Source organism: Gymnoscopelus braueri (assembly GCF_963280865.1).
Source record: "Gymnoscopelus braueri genome assembly, chromosome: 17".
NCBI lineage: Eukaryota > Metazoa > Chordata > Actinopteri > Myctophiformes > Myctophidae > Gymnoscopelus > Gymnoscopelus braueri.
This window is the reverse complement of record NC_137617.1, coordinates 31205862-31233848: the sequence shown is the minus strand read 5'-3', so window position 1 is coordinate 31233848 and position 27987 is coordinate 31205862. Positions and strand designations below refer to the sequence as shown.

The 27987-nt window shown below is 39.4% G+C and overlaps 3 protein-coding genes across 4 annotated transcripts in view; all 3 read left to right on the top strand.

Moving 5' to 3' along the window:
* Positions 1 to 27987, top strand: part of pemt (phosphatidylethanolamine N-methyltransferase) — an 84171-nt gene that overhangs the window by 4240 nt on the left and 51944 nt on the right. For both annotated transcript variants that reach the window (XM_080456182.1, XM_080456183.1), the window contains exons 2-3: positions 159 to 266; positions 26813 to 26928. In XM_080456182.1, the coding sequence (XP_080312308.1) occupies positions 159 to 266; positions 26813 to 26928 (224 nt within the window). The remainder of the gene's footprint in view (positions 1 to 158; positions 267 to 26812; positions 26929 to 27987) is intronic.
* LOC308105455 (hemoglobin subunit beta-2-like) lies at positions 13516 to 15545 on the top strand. The gene is made up of 3 exons (XM_080456184.1): positions 13516 to 13674; positions 13820 to 14042; positions 15295 to 15545. The coding sequence occupies exons 1-3, from the start codon at positions 13583 to 13585 to the stop codon at positions 15421 to 15423; spliced, it is 444 nt and encodes a 147-aa protein (XP_080312310.1). The 5' UTR covers positions 13516 to 13582; the 3' UTR covers positions 15424 to 15545.
* Positions 20182 to 21453, top strand: LOC308105456 (hemoglobin subunit beta-like). The gene is made up of 3 exons (XM_080456185.1): positions 20182 to 20322; positions 20522 to 20744; positions 21179 to 21453. The coding sequence occupies exons 1-3, from the start codon at positions 20231 to 20233 to the stop codon at positions 21305 to 21307; spliced, it is 444 nt and encodes a 147-aa protein (XP_080312311.1). The 5' UTR covers positions 20182 to 20230; the 3' UTR covers positions 21308 to 21453.

Below are 27987 nucleotides of genomic sequence, written 5' to 3'. Positions count from 1 at the left end.
TTCAAATAATGGTAAATTAAAACTATAATTTGGTCTGGAAGAATATATATATTGTACAGCCGTAGACTTAACTACACTGGTCTACAGTTTACTCATCTAGACTGCACTAAGTTACATTGTCTTAATTCACCACTTCTGTCTCTTCTTCCAACACTCAGGTGGACATGTCTGTGCTGCAGGAGGCTTTGAGACACATTGATGTCTCTGACTCAAGATTTTGGGTTGCTGTTATCGCTATCATCTTCAACCCCCTCTTCTGGAATGTGGTAAGTGCTAGATAAAGCGGTAGATGTAGCAGAAGCCCCTATTCGTCTACTTTACTTGTCCAACGTATACTGAATTAGCACTATATGCGGCATAGGCATAGCCATTGTTCCAAGTTCGTCTTCAAACAGCTAGGCATGCACACAACCTTAAGGATTTCTTGTGCTGCGTAATTAATTAAAGAGCAACTTTGACAAAAACAAAACAAAAAAGAGTTGGTAAATGATAATACTGTATAGGACAGCTTCATAATGCTTGCAATTTTATGATGCCTGTTTGGTGTCAGATAATTTGTGATGAGAATTTGCCATAATTGTGTACTTTATTACCTTATATTACAGTGATTTTATGGTCTAAATTAATTGCATTGAATAATCAAACAAATAATGGACAGCTGGGTTATGAACATAATCGTTAGTTGCAGCCCTGCACCAAAACAAGTGAACAGTGGAACAATTCAACAATCATAATTATAAAAGTAGTAATAATAAAAGTCATGCCACGTCTCTATGCTTTTTGCATAATCAGGATGTGCGCTGAACGCACTGTTCCCTGTGCAACGAAAACACAGGAAGGAAAGGAATGTTCTTGCCGCCAAATGTGCACGTGTGTGTGTGTGTGTGTGCGTGCACGTGTATGTGTTTGTGCTGCCAGTGTGTGTGGGCATAGATCATGATGTACTGTACAATGTAAGTCTTCAACTTCCCTGACCTTTTAACTTTTCGCGCCAAGTTGAACACAGCCTGTGAACAAGGACGTACACGTACACACACACACACACACACACACACACACACACACACACACACACACACACACACACACACACACACACACACACACACACACACACACACACACACACACACACACACACACACACACACACTATAAACCATTTTGTAATGACACTTTCTATGCATCCCATGTTAATTCTCATATAGTTGTAAGACATTATAATCATGTTATAATGCACTGTAATCACTGTCATTATAAGTCACTATAAGTGGTCATTTGTTGCTTTAACAGATTATAGAGACAATTATGATAATTGACCATATAAGTCATTATAGAATCCTTTTTCAATGTGTTATGATTATTGTTATAAAGCATTATGAGCATTAATGAGTTCTTATAACTTTAAGTATACAGTGTTATAAGAAGATTATAATACATTATAAGTATGTTTATAATGCATCATAGACATGGGATGCATAGCAAGTGTTACCCTTTTGGAGTGACTAACATCTTAGTCACTTATAATAATGCACTCATTATGTGCATTGCTCTCAATCTACTGTAGAAATGACTTTGTCAAAAATATTTCCCCCATATGAATAATTTAAAATGACCGCAGGCTTATGTGATGTCAGAGAGTGCAGTGTCTTTGACGCTGTGCGTGTCGGCATGTGTGCTCCTTTTTGTGTGCGTTTACTTTGGTGGTGACTCACTTGGGCTGTGGACAGCAAAGTTTGGCTCCTAAAATTCTCAGTTGCTTTGTAACAAGCTCCGGAAGCTGTCGGTCAGCCTCCAGCAGCCGCTAATATAAAACCAAGTCGCCATGTCGGATGCTGATGACGTCATTCCCTGCTGCTAAACTGTATTTGGGGCAGCAGAAGGGGAGAATAATGTACCGTGTGTTACTGTTGTGTTTAATGCCATGTTTGTATTAATTTGTGTGTGAGTGTGTGGCGGGGGGTGGCTTCTGTACATACTTCTAACCACTAGTGATCAAAAAAAAATTGACGTTAATTAGCCCCAACCTCTTCAGGCTCTCATTTTAGATTGGGGCCGCCACCTGCCAATTACTATAAAGATGATGATGAAGGTATAATAACCATTGATGCAGTTATTGGATCTAATTGTGCTCGCCCTCTCTCTTTCTTCCTCTGTCGGTTTGTCTCATGACTCACGGTCTGGACATCATGAGAGTTTTCTCATCAGAGCTCTTATAATCGTTCTACCATTTCTCCTTGGTCTCTGTCTAACTCTTTTCATCTCTCTCTCTCTGTTTGCCTGGCTAGACTTGCGCTAACCTGCTTTCTCTTTTTTTGTGACATAAAATCGAATATCAATTAGTACACTAATGCATTTTTAAATCAAGAAGAAAAGAACATCTTTTGTTATTACACCTGACCTTTTTTGGCCTGCAATAAACAGTGGGAGCATAATTTTATTATACAGTGTGCAGACTTTATATTATTTGAATGATAATAATCAGCATAATAATTCTTCTGAATGAATTTGTATTCTCCAATTCATTGAAACGCATGGTGTCACTCGTCAAAATTAGCAGATCTACAAGCTCACAACACACAGCAGCGCCATGTGTTGTGAGCTTGTACTGTATATCTGATATTTTGGATGCACGACTCCAGTGCACAACTAAGTATAAATCAGGCCATAGTCCTTTTATGGAACACAGTCTTATGTTTTGAAAACGTTATATCCCCAACAATAAAGGCATTATACCTCCTTGGCTCAATGTGAGTATGCCTGAGGAAAGGTCAAGGGCTTCACTTTTGCTCTAGATTCTACATGTGGACTAGAGTTTACTATATCAAATGTGACTACCCAGTATCTTATCTATCATCTAGGCCAGGGGTCTTCAATGTTTTTCAGGCCAAGGACCCCCTAGCTGAGAAAGAGATGAAGGAGGGACCCCCATACTACATATTGTATAACATTGTGTTGCAGATTACACTTTAGGGCACTTTTTCATAGATAGCTTTCAGTGTATGTTGGATTCATGTTGATGTGTATTTTCAGACATTTAACCACTTAAACCGTCAAGACATTTCACTCGGTTCTTAGTCTACACCAAACCTCTTTGCCGAAAATAGACGATCTACAAGCTCAGAACGCCTCGCGGCGCGTTGGGAGCTTGTAGATCTGCTATTTTTGGCTATAGTTCTCCTAAGAATAGGGATGCTAGGGTTCAAGTGGTAATGTAAAAAACATCACACAAAGATTTGGTGACCCCCCAGTAGTAACTCTGAGGACCCCCTAGGGGTCACGGAACCCCTGTTGAAGACCCCTGATACCATCATATCATAGTGTGTTTGTAATTGGTAATTGGTCATCATCCCATATGAGCCTTCGTGGTTAAACTGACACCTGAGACACATACTCTCAGCTCTTCCAAAATACATTATCTGGCTAAAGTGGGTTTATAGCAAAACAACAAAAATATAACACTCACTTTATCACATGAGGGCAAACAACAGCTTCTTCCCAGAACTGACAGCATGGATGAACTCATAGCCACACACACACACACACACACACACACACACACACACACACACACACACACACACACACACACACACACACACACACACACACACACACACAAACTCTGTTCTTTGTTTATGATGCCAATTGCAATATGGGCTATTGGGCAAGTTCAATATTGTACCTAGTGAATGGTTCCCCATGGTCTCCCCTTATTTTAATATTTCAAGATTTTTTTCTTAAGATTTATTGTATGTACTATGGATGACAGACTATGATGATTTGACTATGACGGACTAACAGTTTATGGCAATGTTGCTCTATCTGTATTTCTTTGCTGCAAAATTTCGTTGTATGTTCCATACAGTGACAATAAACATCTAATCTTTTGACAAGCTTTCTTAAATATAATCTCAGTAATGTGGTGTCATTAGTGGGGACTTAATACTTAAGTTTATTGTCAATCAGTGATAATAAACATCTTATCTTTTGACAAGCTTTCTGGGATATAATCTCAGTAATGTGGTGTCATTAGCGGGGACTTTTAATGAACAGGTTAAAGGGATTGCTCTGTGAAAATGTTTAGATGTTAAATGGTGCATTTATATAGTGCTTTTATCCAAAGCGCTTTACATAGATTGTGCTATACATTCACACACCGATGGCGGAGGAAACCATGCAAGGCACCAACCTGCTCATCGGGAGCAAATAGGGGTTCAGTGTCGTGCTCAAGGACACTTCCACACCAACTCTGGGGGAGCTCGGGATCGAACTGGGAACCTCACGGTTCCCATCCGGCCACTCTACCCCTGAGCCACTGCCGCCCCTAGATGGTATACATAGGTTTCAAACCCAATAAGATAAATCTGACTATGCTGTTTACATAGCAGAATTAATCAGGGATTCATTAGAAATCTCATGTCTCAGATCTGCAGATCTGCCAACGAAGTGGTGACATTGAGATGCATGCACGTCATTTGTCTCAGTCGTTTGTGAACATGCCCTGGGCATTTGAAGATGCAGTAACACAGAAAAAAAGAACAATGGCCTGGATAGTATATTTTGCAATTTCAACATTTACCTTTTGTGTTTTGTCTTTTTTATTATGTATGTATTTATTTCATTTATGAAAACAGACAAGGGGAGAGCTGAGGCAGAGAAATGTCCTATTTCAAGAAAGAGTGAACATCTCGCTAGTTTCAACTAGCCCAAAGCTAGTTCAAACAAACCAAAGACGAGTCTCATTCTCAGACCCTTCTCGCTTTTTGTCTCAAGAGCATCTGGGTTTCTCAAATTCAAGCAGAGAATGACATTTACAGAAGGCGCTGAATCAGAAGCAGGCAGCCTGTTTCCTCTTTATCTCCCGTTCCCCCATTGTTAACTGTATCTCTCTGCCATGGGCTATGACCTTTTCGCTGTGGCCTGAAGAAATTAAGTTTACATTGTGTCTCCTCTGCTTTTGTTGTCTGATCGATTGCCTGAAGGACCCTGACTGAGCCTTGAGTGCCACGCTGGCACAGCATCAAAGGATATTTTTGTGTCTGTGAGGTGTATTTTCATCAGCAGGGAAACATAATGATGATGAAAATGGGACAAGCGGGAGGGGGAAGCTGACGCAAGGGCAATGTAAAGCCTTCTCAAATGACAAGCCCACACATGCATGTAAACAAAAGCACGGCCAGACTTACTGTACCTTGGAGTGCTAGCTTTGTTATCAGCCTACAATCTACTCACGTCACGGTTTCACGGCTGTATGTCCCTTAGGGACTTTGTATTTATGTGCAAACAACTTCTGTTGTCCCAAAAATGTGACAAAATGCATTGCTTTTATACTGCTTGTTAAAACTCACCCACATGCAAAACACAAACACATTTATTTGTCAATAATTGAGGCTCTTTGTCTTATTACACCGTTACGTCATAATTACCTTCCTGACGGTGACTTTGTGTGCAGCTTGCGACATGATTCCTTAATGTACAGTAAGCTGCATCTGGGGAGAAGTAACAATGCATTCAGTCAGATACTTTTATGGTATGACGCACATTATTACATCTGCAGCATTTGTCTTAATAGGGAGTTATATTTAGGCTGATTACCTTCCCAAGACTCAGACGTCAGTAGAGCTGGTTGGTACAGTGAGTTTGGTGTCATATGCTGAGTCTGTGGGAGGTATGTGTTTCTATGTTTCCTTGGATGGACTGACCAAACTCTTCTCTTCAACCACACGAACCCTAGCATGCCTACTCTGGGCATGTAATAAAAGGAAATTGCAGATCTACAAGCTCATAATGCATCGTGAGTTTGTGACGGATAGTTTTGGCAAAGAGATTTGGTGTATCGGGGAAAAATGTGGGAGCCGAGTATAAACCCCTGGGGGACCCCAGTTGTAGTACTGTATATACTAGGGTTTAACTGATTAAAAGGGAATATATATATCTAGATATCTAGATATCTAGATATATCACTCAAATGAAACAGCATAAATAAACAACAAATAAAAGTTACGATTAAAAACAAGTTAAAATCTAGCAAGGCAATAATACACCAATAGTTACTGCAGGTGAGTTACTTTAGCCAATTTTAGCAAACTTATAGCCTGGGGGAGGACGCTGTTCCTCAGTCTGCTCGTGCCTGTTTTGAGGATGCTGCACCTCTTCCCTGATGGCAATAGGTGAACAGGCTGTTGAGGGTTCCTCCCCTCCCTGTAGTCCACAATGACCTCCTTGGTCTTGGAGACAGTCAGTGAGAAGCGGTTGTCCTCGCACCACTGCTCCAAGTTGGTCACTTCCTCTACACGCCGCCTCATCGTCACCGGTGATCAACCCCACCACTTTGTGTCATCTGCAAACTTTTTGAAGTTTATGACGGCACACAGTCGCGGGTGTAGAGGGAAGGGAATACCGGAGTGGGTGGAGAACACAGCCCTGTGGCGCTCCCGTGCTGAGAGTCAATGGAGAGGAGGTGCAGTCGCCCGCTCTCACCACCTGGGGGCGGCCCGTCAGAAAGTCCAGGATCCAGTCACACAGAGCTGCATTCAGTCCTTGGTCCCGCAGTTTACTGACGAGTTCACTGATGAATGTAGAGCTGCCTGTAATCTCACATACATTAGGTGTTCCTCCCCTTCAGGTGGGAGAGAGCGGCGTGAAGGACGTGGGTGTGGGCGTCCTCTGTACTCCTATTGGCACGATATGTGAACTGCAGGGGATCCAGGGCGGGGTTGAAGCATAGGGCACTTTAAAGCATTAGTGCTTTAGCCAGTTCCTCAAAGCACTTGCTGTGGATATAGGAGTGAGGGCTATGGGGTGCCAGTCATTGAGGCTGGTCACCTTCTGCTGTTTGGCAATGGGAAGGATAATACTGGACTTGAAACGAGTGGGGGCAGTCCTGAGGGGGAAGGGATTGGTTGAAAATAGCAGTACATGATGAATAGTGTAGACTAGCTTTTTACTAGTATACTATAACTAATCTACAAATTATAACACATTTTCAAATGATGACACTATTTTGTAAACAGAAAAAGGGTCATAACCTGTAGTTTTTTATGTATTCTTAAAATATGTATACATATTTTTGTATGTTATACATGAACTTGCATTAGTTCATTTCTGATAAATACAGTATATATATTTTGTATATGATTAGTTAATGATGAGTTAATAATCAATTCATAGCTTATGCAGTAACACAAGCTCTCTGTGGGGGTTAAGTGATCACTAATACCAAGAGTCACCAGTGTTATCTGCAGAAGCATATGCCCTCCCTCCCTGTCAACGGGAGTCCAAATTACGTACTTCTTGATTAAGAGAAGGGTGGAGAGAAGAATGAGAGGCACCAACTTGGCAGCCCTCCTGGTCCAATTGAATCAAGTCTTAGGTAACTAGTTTGTGCTTCGCCAAGTACCCACTTAGGGCTTAATGTCTGCGCAAGACACAAGCTCTCTGTGGGGGTTAAGGAGACAACATTACCAGAGTGCCTGAATAGACCCGCCAATGTTATTGTGTTATATTGTGTCTTATTGGCTTATGTTGAATTATGTATGTAAAGGACCAAAGTGAAATTGAATCCTTGGATGAAAGTATGACCCTGTTTGAAGAATATGTTTTTAGCTATTATATACTTTTGAAGTCTAGCCTTAAATCTAGTGTTTTGGAATAGAGCTCTCTTTCTCGCTCTCTGTCATCCATTCTGTAACCTTTTTATCGTCTCCTTCTCATACTCTATTTAATCTATATTATCTATGCTCTCTCCCTTTTCTCTCTTTCCCTTTTCTCTATTTCCCTGCTCTCTCTCTCTCTTTCCCTGCTCTCTCTCTCTCTCTCTGGCGACTTCCGAACATTGCTGGCCCACAATAACCTACTGTACCTGACCTGGCGGACACCTGTTTTCTGAGGATCACTTTTTCTAGTTTATTTTATTTAGACAGATATTAGGTTCAGTGTTTATCTGGTTTACCTGTTTCAATGTACACCTGTGATCCTAGTTTACTGAGGCACTACTGTGTGTGTGTGTGTGTGTGTGTGTGTGTGTGTGTGTGTGTGTGTGTGTGTGTGTGTGTGTGTGTGTGTGTGTGTGTGTGTGTGTGTGTGTGTGTGTGTGTGTGTGTGTGTGTGTGTGTGTGTGTGTGTGTGTGTGTGTGTGCGCGCGTGCTTGCGCCACACACACCTGCTTGTGACAATAGGCAAGTGGGTGGATGTGTATATGAATGTGTGCAAGTGTCCTCAGTTGTCATGGTTCCTACTGTATGCCCAAATGACCTACATCTGTAAACACATTGATAATGTGTGGGATTTTTTAGACAATAGTCTATGTAAGAGTAGCTGTGTGTATTGTGTGTGTGTATACACGTTTGGAATTGAAACGGCGGGTGTGTCTTTGCAGGTGCAGGCGTGACGTGGTTCTACTGTCAGTGTGTCAGCGACCGCACTTTCATACATATTACTATTATATTCTACTGAAGAAACGTGAGGCAGAATGTAACATTATGCAAGTTATGGAAATCCCAGAGTGACGCTTTTTTTATGTTTTTTTTCCAGCTCAAATGACTCGGTATACTTTACATTACCCCCGAACATTTCACAAAGCATACAGTTGTTTGTTGGATTATGGTATGATTACCAGATTAAGAATTAAAATGTACATGCAATAAACCCACCTTACTTTAAAAAAATAAAATAAACTCACCTTAAAAAAAAGAAAAAAGGTTTTCCAGATAATATTTCTGTCCCATTAAGAAGTCATAGATGTTTGAAAGTCTTTCATATAACAATCAGCACTTGCTCAATGATGGCAAGTTTGATGAAAAAAAAAGTAAACGGGCAGAAATGTCACTTTGTTGGATTACCTGCTGCATCTTAAGCAAGTCATCGTCTCAAGACTGCAAGTTGATTTTCATGCCACAAACCCAGTTGCTTCCTGAAAAATTCAAAAACGATAAAAGTAAAATAAAATAAAACTACTGTTCATATGCTTTTGGACATTGTTGGCAGGAAATCAATTCTACTGTGAGTCATAGTCAATAGGCTAAACATGCCAGATTTCTATGGACTTTTAATAATTCATATACTACAGATTAGAGTAGAAATACTGGAATTTGTAAAGCACCTCATGACTCCAGGTCTGTTGTCTTTGGTTCTATTTTTTCTTTTTTTCAGTGAACCCTATAAGAAGGGAGTTGGGTATTCATTATTTCTCCAAAGGATGAATAATTCATTTGATCCTTCCCTCTCACTCACATTCTCAATTAAGGCCTTTGCAGACAGGGTGCGATTAGTCAATCAGTTTTTACCGCATGCGGAAAAATTGAAATCGCCGCAGCCACTTGCCGCACGGCAAATTTGGAGCCGGTGTGCATGAGGTCATAGAGAATCATGTGTTCATTTAAAAAAATATATTGTCCGTTTTTTCCGTGCGAAAAATCGCACACTGTCTGCAAAGGCCTTTAGAGTGATTAAGAGGTATAATATAACTAGAGGGCGGATTGCCCCGCCCCCAGCTATCATTTCAATGAATGTGCTCAGTGGCGTTTTGAAGCACCCGGAAGCCTGCCGGAAGTAGAATTATTGAGTCGTTTTTGGACACACCATAGAGTTATGAGCATGCGCACTAGTGTCCTTTTTGCGTTCTACGGCAGCCCGTGTGTCAAGGATTGAACACGAGATATTTATTAAATACACTCGAGATGCATATTTATATGGAAATGCATATGTATTTATGTATAATATGTTTACATATTTATATTTATATATATACATATCTCTCAGTATGTTTTGCTCGTGCATGTATTTCTCCCCGCCTGCAGTTCCAGCTTTGGCGGCTTCAATGTTTCTCAGCAACTCTAGGGGCTTGCTGATTACCATGATGATTTGACCTCAGGGGAACTCACACAATCTAGGTTATAGAGTATGAGTGTGTGTGTCCGTGTGTTTGTTTTTCATAGATAAGAAAGGGCCTCCGTGCTTACTTCATCTAGCTTTTCACGCTCTTGCTCTCTCCTTTTAAATGCTCTCTCTATCTCTCTCTTTCAACATTTCTCACATGCAGCCATCTTCTGTCTCTCTCACTCTGTCATAGTTTTGTCTCACTTCAATCTCTTTTTCTCTGTCTCTTTCTGTCATGTGTAGCCCACTGGCCACGACTCAGAGTGTGAATTTACTGCCGACCATTTTCTAAAGCATATCTCTCCTTTCTCTCCTCCTGTCTTTTTCGTGTGTATTATGCAAAAAGTTAATTCCTTGTACTTATTTTTGTTTTGAAAATGTTTAACTAAGATAAGATAAGCAAAAAAGATTTTGTTTATCTTTAAGACTGTGTACTGTACATTGGAAAAAGCCTACAGTAGATCCATCTGTCAGCTATCCATTTGTCTGTCTGCTTGTCCATCCATCATCTATCTATCCCTCCACCCATCCACCACTCATGTAGCAGGTTACTAAAGACTTCTGTGTCATTTTAAAGACGCATCTGTGTCATTTTAGATTTGAGCTATATCCATTATTTTATACTTTGGCTATTCAAAAATAGCAGTGTGTGTGTGTGTGTGTGTGTGTGTGTGTGTGTGTGTGTGTGTGTGTCATCACAAGTATACAGTAGAAATAAATATCCTGGAATGTGTGGACCACCTGCTTAACTCCCATTTTTAAGGGGCTGTTTTAGGTTTACCTTTGGGGCTTGAATTCAGTGCAGATGTTTAAGGAATTAATGGAGTTAATTGAAAGTTTGTGTCTGGACCTAATAGGTATTCTAATCATTCCCTCCTTAGTCAACTCTCATATCTATCCATCCATCCATGAATCCTTAGAACTTGCATAAGGTTTCAACATCCGAGCATAATTCAATACAACATAATAACATACAATATATCACAATAACATTGGCTGGTCTATTTTCAGCCATCTCCCGTTCAGCCTCTCCTGCCTTCACTCTGTCCTTCTCTGTTTTCCCCTTTGTCCCTCCAGCCATCCCTGCCTCCAGACATTTGGACGGCACTCTGGTAATGTTGTCTCATTAACCCCCTCAGAGAGCTTGTGTCTTGGGCAGACATAAGTGGGTACTTGACGAAGCACAAACTGGTGGTTACCTAAGACTTGATTCAATTGGACCAGGAGGGCTGCAAATTCTGCCAAGTTGGCGCCCCTCGCTCTTCTCTCCACCCCTCTGTTAATCAAGAAGTGCGTAATTTGGACTCCCGTTGACAGGGAGGGGGGCATATGCTGCTGGAGATAACACTGGTGGCACTTGATATTGATGATCACTTTGACGAGTCATTTATATGCTATCAATTAACATTAACTAATCGTACTAATGTGTGTATATATATATATGTGTGTGTGTAAATATATATATATATAAAAATGTATCTGTATGTATATATATATATATATATATGTGTGTGTGTGTGTGTGTAGTGTGTGTGTGTGTATATATATATATATATATATATATATATATATATATATATATAAATGCGTGCACACAGTCACACGATATCAATGATTCATATCACTAGTTAATGTATACCAAAATATTTATGTTTGAGAATACATAAAATTGGTATATTAGCTATATTATGAAACATTTACAACATTAATGAATAATAATAATAAAAAATATCACTAGTTAGGATTTTTTAATCAATTATTTTAACCAGCATATAACTAATATGCTGGTTAAAACCAAGACTGAACTATTCCTCATGTAGTAAGATATAAGGGTATATCTTACTTGACCTAACAAATGATCTGTACATGTATTAATGCATAATTTAGTTATTGTGAAACTTGTTGCAGCCCCTAATCTAAAGTTTCACCATGCAATTTAGAAGTTAATTATTGACTACTGTTTGAGTGTTTCTTGGTAGTCCACGAATTCTAAACTTAACATTTGTTCCTGTTGCATAGTTTACACTTTGGCGGCTGCAAAATGCTTTGTAATGTATTTGTAAATTATGCATTAATACATTTACAGATATTTTATTTATCATTATTATTAGTTTTTTTTACAGTTGAGAAAAAATGAAAAAGTTTGACCACAACTCTGAAAAAGGTAATGGCCATTAATGCTTAATAAATTAGTAATCCATGTTTAAAGAACAATATAATTAACATCATAGAAAGAAACAATGACATGTCTAGTAATTACTAAACTCTCAAGCCAGGTTCAGAGCTCTGTGACATTTTTTTATAGGTTCCCAGATTGAGTAATTACTAAAAAGAGCACCTGTCTGCAATTTGTAAATGGTCTGAGAAAAGCCCTCTAAGCTTAACACCACATAACCCCCCCCCCCCCCCCCCTAATGTTTACTGTACATATACGTTCATTGCTACTGGTGTTGATTAAGACTTGTTTATTATTGTATAATATAGGTCTTTAAATGTCTTACTTAATTGAATACACAGGACCACAATGGAAACAAGCCCTTAGGGCTTTTGTGTTATCCTTTTAACGATCATTGTAAACCGTACATGTACAAACTGTTAATAAAGTATTCAATCAATCAATCAAAACTAATTTAATGACCACTTGAAAACTTGAATATTCAAGTGTTGAATATTTATATTTGTACATTCTTAAAAGCATTACAAATGTCTTATTACAGTAGGTATTAACTAATATCATGCAATTGCTTAATGCACACTTTTAATTTAATAGTGGTTAAAGTATCTACAATTGTTTATTTAACTCGTGTTATCAAGTATTAACACAAGACTTAGTAGTTTGTGCTCTCCTCCCTTCTCCACTTCTCCGCCCCAGCATCCCTATTCGGGGGGGGAAATTTGCCTAAAATAGACGATCTACAAGCTCACAATGCACATAGTGAGCATGTAGATCTGCTATTTTCGCAGCAAGTACAGTTGCAATTTAGGTTTCACTATGATTTTATTTGAAATGTTTATTTCGAATAAAGCAATTTTAAAACAATATAACCAATGAAAAACATTTATAATTCAGAATAACAGTAAATAAAAAAAATGCATGCAAATCTCAACCAGTGGTCCGGGGACCACCAGTGGTCCTTGGGGGGTAGGCCTACCCTGGGGTCCCCAGCAAAATTAGTTCACCATCATTTTAACCACTTAGCTTTGGCTATTCAAAAATAGCAGATATACAAGCTCATAGCGCGGCACCAGCGAGTGCCACGCTATGAGCTTGTAGATCTGCTATTTTTGAAAAATCTTGAAAATGTGTGCATGTCTTTGAATATATATATTTTTTAAAGCAAGCATTTTTAACTAAAATCCTTGCTTCTGGGGGTCCCTGGCACAAAACATTTTCAGGTCCTTGGCCAAATGTATATCAATTTAGGGGTCCTTGGCATGAAAAAGGTTGAAAACCACTGGTTTAAGCGGTTAAAAACCCATGTCGTTTGGACTCCACTTGATAGGCCGGGGAAAATGTGGTGCTGGAGATAACACTCAATTAAAAAAATAGGACGATACAAAAAAATGGTGTCATCATATGTCCAACCTATCAAAACACATTTGGGCGGAGGGCATTTCGTATTTAAAGGCAGACATGCCCTACATACAGTAGCTCTGCATTTCTATTCCGAGATTAAAAAAAAGAACTCCTCAAGACGCAACCATGGTTGAGTGGACAGATGAAGAACGTGCCTTAATTACAAAAGTAATGTCCACTATTAACTACGAAGTTGTCGGACCCCAGGCTCTGGCCAGGTAATGATAAAAAATAATTATTCATCAAAAATGATTCAATGAATGCAATGGAAAATCATTAAATGTATATCAAATCTATAGTATAAGTACAGTTACGATAAGATAGATCATAATCACATTTGCATTATGAAATGTATTTCCCCAGGTGTCTGGTCGTCTACCCCTGGACCCAGCGGTACTTTGGCAATTTCGGTAACTTGTACAATGCCGAGGCCATCCAGACAAACCCGCTGATCGCAGCCCATGGCATCAAGATCTTGCACGGTCTCGACATGGCGTTGAAGAACATGGACAACGTCAAGGAGTCCTACGCCGCTCTGAGCGTTCTGCACTCCGAGAAGCTGCACGTCGATCCCGACAACTTCAGGGTAAACTGTATTATGCTAACTACTATTAGGCACTTTCAACCTGGCAACCCAATTTGGGGCATGCCATTATAAGTGAACATTAAATGAAAATGAAAAATTTCAAAATGTTATGCTATTTTCGCTATTTGTTGTACGATGAAGTACATATGTATGTAAGTGTTTATGAAAAACAGGATCTACATGTTATCCTGTGTTTCATAAACTAGGGCTTAAAGGGATACTTCACTTTCACATAAAATAAACATTAAAAATATATATAAAAAAAAAATGAAAGAAGTTATGGCAAAATAAAGGCCCCCTCACACATTAGTAGGACACTCTAATGCGTGAGGGGGCCATGAATTTTCCATAACTTTTTTCATTTATTTTTAATATATTTTTTAAATGTTTCCCCGGCCCTAAAGTGAAGTATCCCTTTAAGTGGTTAATAACTTTTTATCTAGCACTTTTCAAACTAAGAATACATACTAATAGAACACATAAATGCAATTGAATTCAAGTGAAATTTAGAACAAATAATACCAAGACAAATTTGCAGAAACGGATAGAACATGGACCATGGGACTTAAAGCGATAGTTTTTTATATCGATTAGTCACTCCATGGAGACTTGAATTCATGGATATGTTTTTGTTTTTGTCTCATTCCTAAGCCAATCAATTGATGACCGGCAGCGGCTCCGGTAGGAGAGACAAAGAGTCCTTTGTGTCTCCTACCGGAACCGCTGCCTACCGGTCCGCTGGTCATCAAATTATTGGCTTAGGAATGTGACAAAAACTAAAAGAATATCCATGAATTCAAGTCTCCATGCGGTGACTAATCGATAGAAAAACTTTTATGGGTGAACTATCCCTTTAACTCATTGAGTGCCATTAACGTGTTTCACGTGTTTTTACCACTATGGCGCAACGTGCCAACGACGTGTTTGACGTGTTTTTGAAAAAATTGTAAAAAAAACTTATTTTTTTATTTTTAATTTTTTTAAAACATGTTCAGAACCCAAGATATCATCATCTGAAGATTTGCAGCTCCATCCACTCCGTGTTGAACTTAGAACTGAAAAAGGCTGTATCTCGCTTCCTAAACACTTTTTTTTTACTTGGCAAAAAAACTCTGGCACTGGGACAACATCATTCTGAAATAATTCTGGCAATTCTGGCACTCAATGAGTTAATGTGCTCAGAAGTGTACAGTATGCAACAACTTTCACCTCCAACTCAGTAATCTAACATTGAATTTTCTCTGCCACACAGTTGTTTTCTGACGTTCTCTCCATCACCGTCGCGATGAAGTTGGGAGCCGCATTCACTCTGGAAATGCAGGGCGCCTGGACGAAGTTCTTGGCCGTCGTGGTTGCTGGTCTGAGCCAGCAGTACCACTAGGTCCATCAGCATCAGGACTTGGAGGATGTGCAGCAAGGGCGTCACATTGGACAGAGGAGTCATGGGGGCGTTTTGTGTCTGTTATGTTACTGTTACTGAAATAAAGGAAGCCAATGACCACGTTTATGGTGTTATTTGTGGCGCCATTGCTGTGTTTGTCTACAGGGTACATACACCATTTGAAAATACACACAGAAGCTAAGTTCGATTTTATGATCATTCTAGGAACCTGGTGATTCGTACATCCAACTATTATTTTGTAATAAAGTGTAGGGCTGCAGAGTTATTTTGGTGAGGAGTTAATACTGCTGCTATGTTCCATGGCAGCCAAGTTATAGCATCTTAAACATTTTGTTCCTATCCGGAATCAGCTTCAGATTATTTCGCTTTAAAAAGAAACAAAAAACATTCTGTGTATTTTTTATAAACATTCATAGGTGCTAAAAACAAACACATGAAATGTAAAAAATATTTCTGGAATGTTCCTGACATTCTTTAATTATGATTCTAGTCTAGATCAAATAATTGTAATAATGAAAGGTTAAATAAAGTCACATAAAAAAACTGCAGAGAGAGAGAGAATGGGGCTTAGAGCAAAACAACATCTCATTGCCCTTTGGCTGGTTCTCCAATTCCTGCCTCTGAGCACACACACCCATGTTCTGGGGAAGTCATATCAATAAAACCAGACCTGCTTTATCTTAATAACTTCATAATATCAAGTAGCCTATTCTGAGGCGACAGTATGAGACTGTGTTTGTACTGGGAAGCTCCTAGGAGTGAATGTGTTTTACTTTATGAGCGTGAAGTAGGACATTGTTGATAAAAACACAGCACCAGGAGAAAAACGAAAGAAAAGGAAACCATAAAACATTTGACTCTTTGTCTAAAAATATTTGAACTGCAAAAAAAATGGGTATTTATTAGATATAGTATTATGATATAATGAAATATTCAAATATTTTTGGACACGGAATCAAATGTTTTAAGTTTATGATTCATCAGAAGCCTGTATGGCTTGGTCCCAGGCTTAGAATCATTTCTATAAATATTTTCGGAAATCTCTATGGGGAAAATGAATGGGTTTTCTATTTGTGGCACCACAAAATGACAGCCACTGCTATGCCCTATTGCATGTTTGTTTGGGTGTTACAGTATAACCAAGAACGTAATAATAATAATAATAATAACAACAACAACAACAACAACAACAACAACCATGTAACACTACATTTTTCATTGACATACATCATTAATTTGCAGATTACATCACTGCTTTGTGCACTATTAGATAATGGCCTAGTTGTACAACCTCAGCTTTCTGTGTGTGTGTGTGTGTGTGTGTGTGTGTGTGTGTGTGTGTGTGTGTGTGTGTGTGTGTGTGTGTGTGTGTGTGTGTGTGTGTGTGTGTGTGTGTGTGTGTGTGTGTGTGTGTGTGTGTGTGTGTGTGTGTGTGTGTGTGTGTGTGTGTGTGCACGTGCACGCGCGCGCACTGTACCTTACAGCCCAGTCACATGTAATTTATTTATATATGATTCAATGAAGGTTTTCATATCCCACTCTTTATGAATACCCTGCGGTTAGCTACAGGAATACGTTTAAAAGTGAAGTAGCATAGGAAAAGTAGATTGGTAAGTTGAAAAACAAAATAAGTCTATTTACAGTAGTTAATGAAGCTAGTTTAGTAGCTATCCTTGCTAGCTAGGGTAGACTGTTTCATAAAATTTTACATACATTCAACATTGCCCTAAAATAATTGTGAAATTAACACAACTGAAACTATAAAAGAGCATTATTGGGGCATGCCTCCTCGTGGAGATTTGAGCTCCTCTGAGCGTCCCTTTTTAGTTTGTAATTTATTTTTAGGCACATTGATGTAGTATGTATCCTGTAGTATGAAATGTGCTATATATATAAACTTGACTTGACTAAAGACAATTAAATGTCCACTCCACCAAAAATCTTATTTTTTTTGTGGTTAATATGTTTTTGAAGCTTACCCAAAATGTCCGTAAATATCCTGGTGTTTTTTGCACTCTGCATATCTCCAAAGCATTCATATCGATTTTTACCTGCAAAATGTGGTTTTCCGATCACCACACACTGAAAACTGGTGTGACGTAGTCACGTAGGGAACGCAACTCAGGCACGGTGCGACGTCACTTGGCGCACGCCAATCAAATCCTCATCAAAGACATGCATAAACACCTGATTTGCGTGCATGTGCATGTCTATAGTCAGACTATGGACAACACACCAGTGTCAGGACTGCCACATTGTGCAACAATAGTTAACAGGTAAACAAAGTAAACAAACCTACCTGCGCACGTGAAACAATGCTGCTTTCGAGCACAAGTGTGTGTACAGTATGTGTGTGGTTGCATTAATGCGCACACGAGTGCTGTGAGTATTTCCTCTATGAGAGAGAAGAGAAGAGAGGGGTCACAAAACGTTTATAGGGTTGCCTCATCGCTCACCAGCGTGTGCGTGCATGTGTCACTGTGGAGTTTTACGACAACACTAAACCTCATTGATGCAGCACAAGAGAGTACACACAATGGCCAATGTGACAACATATATGACAGCCTGATGTTTATCCATTCATCTTGTCTTCTCCTAGATGTTATGCCGTTTACAAGCACACACTTTATTCTATAATTGCCTACATTGTGTTGTAGACAACATTATGGCAAATACTAGGTTACTATATTTACAAAGCAATTAATTTAAAACTTCAAATTCCAAGTGGGTTATAAGTGAACAAATAAAAATGCTGATGGGATTGTAATCAATCAGTGTAGAATAGAGGGTTTCTTCTGGAGACACTCTTGCAGGGAGATTTCGGCATGTTGATTCTAGGGGTGTGGCATATATGAGGGCTTGATTTCTACAGGCGTGGCATATCGTGGCATCTTTCTGTCTTGGGGTAACTGGAACAGTGGTCTTCTTCAGAACACTGGCCACCATTAAAAAAAAATCTATATCATAAATAATTAAAATGGGTTCATTTTGTATCTACAGTACATTTATTTTATAAATGAGGGGCCAAATGCATATAATTTCATTTAGTACATTTAAGGCCCCATATTTCTACAAATGCTACAAACTGCTACAAAACCTGTGACACCCAGTCATTTTGGGGATAAACAAATAATTGAAGGACATATTTTGGTCTGATAATGATGTACCATGCATGATAAAATTATGTGCACTTTACATTATTTCCAACCACTTTCCACAGCATACACTTCTAATTTACTTTACAAATTCAGGTGCTACTCAGGGGGCTTTCACATAGGAAGGAGCCAACCCCCCGAAGGGCGCTTTTTTCTAGTTGGCTTAATTAATAGGTCCTGGAATACTAAATGAGCCAAGTTCGAGGTACTATAAAACTCCTTTATGGACTTTTGATTCGTGAGAAAAATACTTGAAATTTATTTTGGGAGATTGATTTTTCAGAGCATTTAAAACACAGTTCGGACATGGAGACTGCGACTTAAGATTCAAAGCAGATAAAGTATACAGCATTGGGGTGAATAGCTTGAGTGATATACAGATGGGCTCTTACATGTCAGAGTCTGTTAGATCTCAGCCTGCCTTGACCAAAATGTGCATTTGGCCACATGCACTATTTACCATTTTTCCAAGGTTTTTATTTACCATTATTTAAGTATATATTATTCAGTGGTGCTGCCAGAGATAAAATGGCAAAGTTAAAAATAAAGTATATTGGGCTATATATCCAAACACATAACATAAATTGTCTCCTCCTCTCCTTTCTTTAAATTGACCTACATTATCTGGGCTCCTGTGGGCAGGGGTGGCACATACAATATGCCACTTGAGATAACACTGTAGTGTATGTTCTCATAGATAATATTATTGTGTGGGAAAACTGTGATACTTGTGTGCAAAAACGTAGACCTATTTGAATACTATTTACTGCCACATACCGTAGGTTAATTTCCCATTGGATAATATTCAAAGAAAACTGAATGCACGTCTGCCTTTTACTTGTGAATAATAGGCCTGCAGAAATCAGCTGCAGCGCAAATATTCTATAGAGGTACTGTAGGATAGTTTTCTTTCCTCCAACGACACCTTAAATTATTGGATGACATAATTACCAAAACTGTCAAATCAGTAAGGACAGTAACCTGAACTATAACTATTTACGGTGCTGTAGCACTGGTTTTCAAACTGTGGGTCCCACTCCCCACTTACGCAGGATGGACCCAATAAAAACATGCATGGATGCATTTTGAACGTGTATTGTTAAATACAATTCAATGCACTATTTGTGAGAACCCATATTCACTTCACATATTTGTTTTGTTAATTTGCATGTAGGATTATGCTTGTAAACAGAATGCATTTGCTCATTAGTATGTTTGAAGACTGAAAGGGGGATACTGCATTGACAAACAATATATGTTGATCTTCCTTTTTAGCTTTTTTTACTGCACAAAAATTATGAGTGGGGTCCTGGGACAAACATGCCTCCACAGGAGGGTCAGAGCATGAAAATATTTTGGAACCCCTGTACTATTACAATAACCTGATGACCAGTCCTGTCAAATCATTAAAGATAAGCAGACCACGGTGCTGTAGTGGTGGGTGTAGACCAAAATCCAATCATTCAGAAACTACTAGAAAAGCTGAGGCTTATCGGAGACGTGTCATCTCCAACCTATCACAACCTGCCTTATTTGTTTATGGGTGGAGGGTATTTCAAGTATTTAAAGAGCGGAAGGGCCCTAGGTTGGACAGTTTTTCTTAGACTGACAGAAATCCTCAAGAAGCAACCATGGTTGAGTGGACAGATGATGAACGTGCCTTAATTGCAAAAATCTTCACCTCTTTGAACTATGAAGAAGTCGGACCCCAGGCTCTGGGCAGGTATATAACGTTCATCTCCTTTGAGATATCCTTATATGCAAGGAAAGACTGCAAATATATACCAAATCTATAGTATAGATAGTATGTAAAGTTTTTATAACTTATACCATAATACAATGATAGTTAGGGGAAAACAATCTGATTGTTCCCCCCAAAAATAGTTCAACTTACTCTATCAATATGAAATGTATTTCCCCAGGTGTCTGGTCGTCTACCCCTGGACCCAGCGGTACTTTGGCAATTTCGGTAACTTGTACAATGCAGATGCCATCCTCTCAAACCCGATGATCGCAGCCCATGGCATCAAGATCGTGCACGGTCTCGACATGGCGATGAAGAACATGGACAACATCAAGGAGACCTACTCCGCTCTGAGCGTTCTGCACTCCGAGAAGCTGCACGTCGATCCCGACAACTTCAGGGTAAACTGTATTATGCTAACTACTATTAAGCACTTTCAACCTGGCAACCCAATTTGGGGCATGCCATTATAAGTGAATATTTAATGAAAATGTTGAAACTTTTCAAAATGTTCTACTACTGCTATTTTTGCTATTTGTTGTACGATGAAGTGTTTATGAAAAACAGGATCTACATGTTATCCTGTGTTTCATAAACTAGGGCTTAAGTGGTTAATAACTTTTTTATCTAGCACTTTTCAAACCAAGAATACATACTAATAGAACACATGAATGCAATTCAAGTGAAATATAGAACAAATAATACCAAGACAAATTAGCAGAAAGGGATGGAACATGGACCATGGGACATAATGTGCTCAGGAGTGTACAGTATTTACAGTACAAGTTTCACCTCCAACTCGGTAATCTAACAGTGAATTTTCTCTGCCACACAGTTGTTTTCTGACGTTCTCTCCATCGTCGTCGCCTCCAAGATGGGAGCCGAATTCACGCTCGAAATGCAGGGCGCCTGGACAAAGTTCTTGGCCGTTGTGGTTGCTGGTCTGAGCCAGCAGTACCACTAAAGGTCCATGGGCATCAGATGCTGGAGGAAGAAAAGCAAGGGCGTCGTTTTGGATGTAAAAGTCCTGAATATCTGTTTCCACGGGGTTGTTTAAATTTACCTCATTTTAAAACACTGAAATAAAACAAGAACTGAATCTTGAAATAACTAGTCAAATGTCATCATTTCATTTGTTATCAAGGAACCTCATTTGCAAATATCTCTGATTTGTAGATTCAACCAGGGGCTGTAAGGCATGGTTTTAATTCTGTAATTAAGGACTGAAGAGTTGTTTTGGTGAGGAGAGGACACTGCAGCTATGTTACATGGCAGCCAAGGTGCCAAACTCTCCCTGTGCTTTGCTTCAGCTAGACACATTAAAATTATGTCTCGATCAGGACTTATATTGGGAAGGGACATCACAGATTTATTTTTTACGAGCAGCGGTGCAAAGCTCAGTCTGTTTCAGACCATACACAACAGTGGCATACAGTAACAATAGTTAGATCAAGTCTACAACATGCAGTGGTGTAAAGTAACTAAGTACATTTACTCAAGTACTGTACTTAAGTACAATTTTGAGGTACTTTCACTTTACTGGAGTATTTCCAATTGTCTATACTTTTACTTCTACTCCACTACATCTCAGAGGCAAATATTGTACTTTTACTCCACTACAATTATTTGAAAACGTTAGTTACTAGTTACTTTGCAGGTATAAATTATTACATTATGAAACATACATTAACCACTTTAGCCCTATTTTATACATAGGCTATTTGAAAATAGCCGATCTACAAGCTCACAACGCGTCGCATCGCGACGCGTTGTGAGCTTGTAGATCTGCTATTTTCAAACATTGTAGTACTTTTACTTTTGGTACTTTAAGTACATTTTGATACCAATACTTTTGTACTTTTACTCAAGTAAATTTTGAATTCCGGACTTTTACTTGTAACAGAGTACTTCTACATCGCAGTATTGATACTTTTACTTAAGTAAAACATTTGAGTACTTTTTCCACCACTGACAACATGTAATGTTAAAAAAAATTCTCTTGGACTGGTACAATAATAGCTAATCAACCTGCGTTGGTGGAGTACCGCTGCAATACAAAGCAAATCATTATCTCCTACCGGCCAGGAGGCGCAGATATGTTTTTGCCCCTGTCCGTGTGTGTCTGTGTATCCATCTCTGTGTGTATCAGCGTATCCATCTTTGTGTGTGTGACTGTGCACAGCTAATCTCGGACACCACTGGAACGATCGCCGTCAAACTTTGCATGCGTACACACCCAGTAGTAGGCCAAGGAAGCACCCACATTTTTCAAATCGACTTCATGGTGGCACCATGCCCACTTCTGCCTATCTAGAGGTTTTAAATTGTAGCCATTTAGCATTTTCTTCAAAACACACTTCTTGCTACTTCCTACAGATTTTGTGACAAATGTGAAAAGATGCCCAGTATGTCATAAGAATTCTAGTCCCCCCCAGCTTCCTGATGTCCTGACAGCTGCAGTCTACGCCTGACAGAGATATGCGCTCCGAGGAGCATCCTTTTCTATTTTAAGTAATTTACATGCCATTGTTACCACAATATCCACACGTTAAAATGAGCCTACAGTAAATAGAAACATTGGGGCATCTCTTAACATGTTTGCTTTGCTGCGTTAATGTAATTGCTTCTCACACAGACCAACTAAAACTGTAGTTACCAGGTCCTGCTCAAAATGCATTCCTATTGGCTAGTAGCAAAGTGTTTTCAACCCATACGTTTGTCGTATTGGCTAAGAATCTCCAAATGTCTACTCAAAATATAGCCAAAGATTATATGCGGAATATGGGAACTAACAGTAAAAACAACTGTTTCACAGTTGTGGTATGAATGTGAATGACTGAATAGAGCCTTTTAACAGCAACCATTTCAACATTTTTTTGGTAAATTAATGTCCTACTTGATCATACAAATGTGCTGCATAAAAGTGGTAAAATAATTCAAATGAAATGTAAAGGTAGGGTAAGTTATTATATAGAGTGTTTGTTCTGTAAGATGAGTCCATGTCTCTCCAGCTCTTTATTAAACAGAAAATGCATTTTCATGTCGGGATACCAATTTTATCCAATCAGGATTGATAACTCAGTCAGGATACAGATTAAACAAGTGAAATTGGAAGTGATGACAAAAATAAATTAGCAGACAAAATTGGACCTGGAACACTATAAAAAATTAAGTTGATAAATGGGTACTCTCTCCTGATTGGCTGAAAAGAGCTGGAGAGATAGTGAGTGAGACTTACTATCAGAATGTAGAGCTTTAACCTTTTAACACCCGACAGCAACGATACCTACAATTAAAGGTGGTGCAAATTTTTCTTTTTTTTAAACAATAGCTTTTTTGTTAAAGGTAAAGCTCTATAGTCTGATAGTAATCATTGCTATACTGTGAATGTTCAGCAACAGGGGTCACCCTATCTCTCCAACTCTTTAGTAACCACAAAATAAATCTTAGTGTGGGTCACCAATTTCATCCAATCAGGAGAGAGTACCCATTTATCAGCTTCAATTTTATAGTGTTCCATTTCCACTTTTGTCTAGTTAGCATGTTCGATCCAAGATGGCGGTAGCGCTACTGCAGCACCATCTGGCAGCAGTTGCAACATGACCAGTCTCCTCTGTACCGATTCAAGGCTCTTCGGTGTGAGTTTCTATAACTGTAAACTCATACTGAGGGACTGTGGCCTCTACCACCCTGCATAACCTTGTGTTGACGTGCACACAGACAGATTATGTCACTGTCTTTGCCTCCGTCCCGTCACTACATGCATCTCTTAGCAACACAAACAACTACCGGTGTGTGACTGCCAGCCTGCTGGTGACTGCAGTGGACACGCAGATGAGAGATGAGCGCACCAGTGCAGTCACAACGATATGAACACATGCGCAAAACTTGTCCGTGCAACTTTGTTTACCTTTCTATCTACCTAGGTTAAAAACACAACTAAAGACCTTTCTGTTTGCTGCTGCCTTTGATTGCGTTACTTTTCTTTTTCTCTCTTTTCTCTTCTGCACTAAACTGTACCTGTTAATTCTTACTTATTTTGTTTTATGCATCTTAATGACATTTTATAATTATGTTTCCTTTGCTTGATGTTCTGTGTAAAGCACTTTGAATTGCCTTGTTGTTGAAATGTGCTATCCAAATAAAACTGCCTTGCCTTGCCTTTTCCCATCCACATTTCTGTGTGTTAACTTGCACTCGCACACTTTTCTCTATCAGTTTTTATTCCCTCACCTACACAACACACATCAAATGGTCACACAGCATACAGCCAATTCTCTCATGATGGAGCACCAGCATGTACTTGAGTGGTAACATGATGTATCCCTCCAGTGTTATTTGTTTACTTTGTCTCACTATCGGCAGAACCTTCTTGTCCAGCCTTTTCTCTCTCTCTCGTTCTCTCTCTCTCTCTCTCTCTCTCGCTCTCTCGCTCTCTCTCGATGATTTAAATGGATTAACGTTTTGACATTTCTGCCTAAAGGTCTTTTTTATAAAATGAGCATGTGAAGACAGTTCGGGTGTTTTTTATTCACGGACTTGTATATGTTTATGCTCCTCGAACGCACCTGTCACAGAGAAATTATAGACAGGTGTGCAAAAGACTTTAGATTGCCCTTCACTCATCTCTATCACTTATTATATTTTAGTTTTTTTATATTTTATGTTAAACCATGTGGGAGCTTTTACCCAGGGGCAACATTTGGGGTCAGGTGTTTATATTTAACCTAGTTCAGTTCAGTTATTTTAGACATATTTTCTTCACCCCTGAAAGCTTTCGCAGAGTTGACTTTGCATACTTCATATTGGGCTTGAGCTGTGTTTGACTTCGTGCTGGATTATCTTTAACTAGGTACTGTACGTTATGTTAGCTGAGCACACACAGCCAAGGAAGACACACAGAGGAAGCGCACCTGCTTTATTGTTAGTGAGTGCAGTTTGTGACAGAAGCCACACTCTACGGGTCAACTCAAGGTCATGCACTCAAAAAGCCACTTTAATTTGAAGGTGGCAATATATCGGCCCCTTTGTCCTAGTGTGGTGAGTCAACCCGTTTGACCAAATGCCAATGAATGCTTCACAAACACAAGTGGCTACACATTAACAATACTGATGCTGTAACTACTTTACATCCAAACCGGCCAAAGTGGTTTGACCTCGACCGCCATTGCCATCATAGCCGACTCTCAAGTCTTGGATATTGCAGCTTTCCATTGTGCTTGATCACACCTGGCATCATTTTCAAACCAGCCTGCGCTTAAAACTGCATTAATCCCTTAACAATAATGTGAGTTCGGCAAAAAAAATTATAGTATCTTTCTGCTGTTGGTTAAATGTAACACTAGTACTAGTACACGGTACTGTAGCACTGTAGCCTTGATTTAAGCTACCCTGAAAGTTGCTATACAGTATTTAATAAGTACTTACTAGATGCTAGATTTTGAAAATAGGTAAACTGCCACTAAATGTGCCAGTGCACAGTTTGCATCATGTATGCTTGCACTAGGTGTTGAAATAGGAGGGAGGAAGAGAATGGAGCGGTAGGGTGCTACTTTTTCCTTAAAAGCCAAGGCGAGAGGATGAGGCAATGATGGTAGTTTTTGTGTTTTGCCACAAAGGTAGAAAGAGAGAGAGAAAGGTAGCTTTTTTTTTTCATGTGCTTTCATCACGAAAGCACATGAAAGCCATTTCTAGCGAGGCCAGAAAGTGTGTTCTTTTTGTGTGATGTCCATTCGATGCGTTAGGAGGCAGAGAAATAATTAGAATGAAAAAAAAGACGAGAGAAGGCTTCTAAAACGTGGTAACATCCAGCACGCTGTCGGCTAATGGAATAAAGAGGTTGATCATGTGGTATTTGTGGCGCTCGCTAATAAGACCTGTAGATGAGATTACATGATGGGGTCCCTGCGTCCACATGTGTTGATCTTCACTCACTGACCCCAGAACGTGTGTGTGTGTGTGTGTGTGTGTGTGTGTGTGTGTGTGTGTGTGTGTGTGTGTGTGTGTGTGTGTGTGTGTGTGTGTGTGTGTGTGTGTGTGTGTGTGTGTGTGTGTGTGTGTGTGTGTGTGTGTGTGTGTGTGTGTGTGTGTGTTGGTGTTCCATTTAGATACAGCACCACCTTTCTCCTGGTAGAAATTCACCTTTATGAGTGTCCGCCATCCTTTGCGCTAGATTGCTAGCAGAAGTGTACATTTTATTTATTTATTCATATAACAATTTGTTTTAGGAATCATTGCGTTGTGTCTGACTGGACACAACACCTCTAACAAGAACCAGTGTTATGCATTTTCAAAGTACTATACAATAAAATCACCGGGATTTGACTTGGTGACAGTGGTGCGGGTACAGTACACAATAACACAAAAACAATGTCACAATGCACTTAATAAAACAGACCCCTGTGTTAATAACTCTCATTCTCTCTCCCTCTCTCTCACTCATTCTTTCTCTCTCTCTCAAACGCACCAGGTAGCTCGCTGGGAGTATCGCAGCCATGCTCTGACCAGGCTGTTTGGAGGTCCCTACCTGGGCTGCTACTGTCTCGGCTTTGTCATTGTGCTCCTGAATGTCTACCGCAGCCACAGGTTAACACACACACACACACACACACACACACACACACACACACACACACACACACACACACACACACACACACACACACAGGCCGCCAAAATGAAATGAACATGACTATGTGTTTATTGACATGGTCCCTAAACTTCACAGCCTGAATTTCAGTGACCCCCTCCCTTTCCCCCTGCTGGCTATTTTCGGCGTTACCAGCTGATGTTAAAAACTAGTGAAGTTGAAGAGTTTTATGTGTTGTTTACTCGCATCCATCATGCAGGTACAATGAAAGGAGTGAAATACTATATATTTTGCTTCAAGGAGATGCGCTGAAGTGAATACAAACAGCATAAGTCATGTATATGGGAGTGCTGTGTTGATTTAATTTAGTGTTACATTTTGGTATTTATTCTGAGATTTACAGAATTTAGGTGAATAAGGACCAAACACATTGAGTGATTCACCTACCCTGCTTACCTACCGTCAGTGTCAGTGTGTCAACTGTGCCTGTCAGTCGGTTTGACCTAAAAGGACACCTGTGCATCATGTACAGTATTACTGTCTCACTTACATATTTTATGTTATCTAATCCTCTTCCTCCATTTTGTTTTATTATAGCTTTGTTCTTGTTGTCCTCTTTCTTTCTTTCTTTCTTTCTTTCTTTCTTTCTTTCTTTCTTTCTTTCTTTCTTTCTTTCTTTCTTTCTGTTGTCTGCTCTCTCTCAATGCTCAATGCTCAATGCTCCCTCTCTCTCCCTCTCTCCTGCTCTCTCTTTCTCTCCCTGTCTATCCTCCTCCAGTTATTTCTTGTCGTATCCTCTCTCCTCCTGTCCCGCCCACCGGTCCATACCACGTGTTCCTTTTCTTACCTTTCTATTATCATTCAAGTACACCTACACACTCCTCCCATCGAGGATTAGAAAATGAATCACAATAATAATAATAGCCAACAATAATAGCCGTGCACACACACACACACACACACACACACACACACACACACACACACACACACACACACACACACACACACACACACACACACACACACACACACACACTCTAATCTCTCTCTCT

What these genes read in the sequence shown, in the direction of transcription:
- LOC308105455 (XM_080456184.1), top strand. Translation starts at nt 13,583, where the DNA reads ATGGTTGAGTGGACAGATGAAGAACGTGCCTTAATTACAAAAGTAATG. An exon ending in GGACCCCAGGCTCTGGCCAG is followed by an intron (nt 13,675 to 13,819) that starts GTAATGATAAAA and finishes GTATTTCCCCAG; the next exon opens with GTGTCTGGTCGTCTACCCCT. An exon ending in TCGATCCCGACAACTTCAGG is followed by an intron (nt 14,043 to 15,294) that starts GTAAACTGTATT and finishes TCTGCCACACAG; the next exon opens with TTGTTTTCTGACGTTCTCTC.
- LOC308105456 (XM_080456185.1), top strand. Translation starts at nt 20,231, where the DNA reads ATGGTTGAGTGGACAGATGATGAACGTGCCTTAATTGCAAAAATCTTC. An exon ending in GGACCCCAGGCTCTGGGCAG is followed by an intron (nt 20,323 to 20,521) that starts GTATATAACGTT and finishes GTATTTCCCCAG; the next exon opens with GTGTCTGGTCGTCTACCCCT. An exon ending in TCGATCCCGACAACTTCAGG is followed by an intron (nt 20,745 to 21,178) that starts GTAAACTGTATT and finishes TCTGCCACACAG; the next exon opens with TTGTTTTCTGACGTTCTCTC.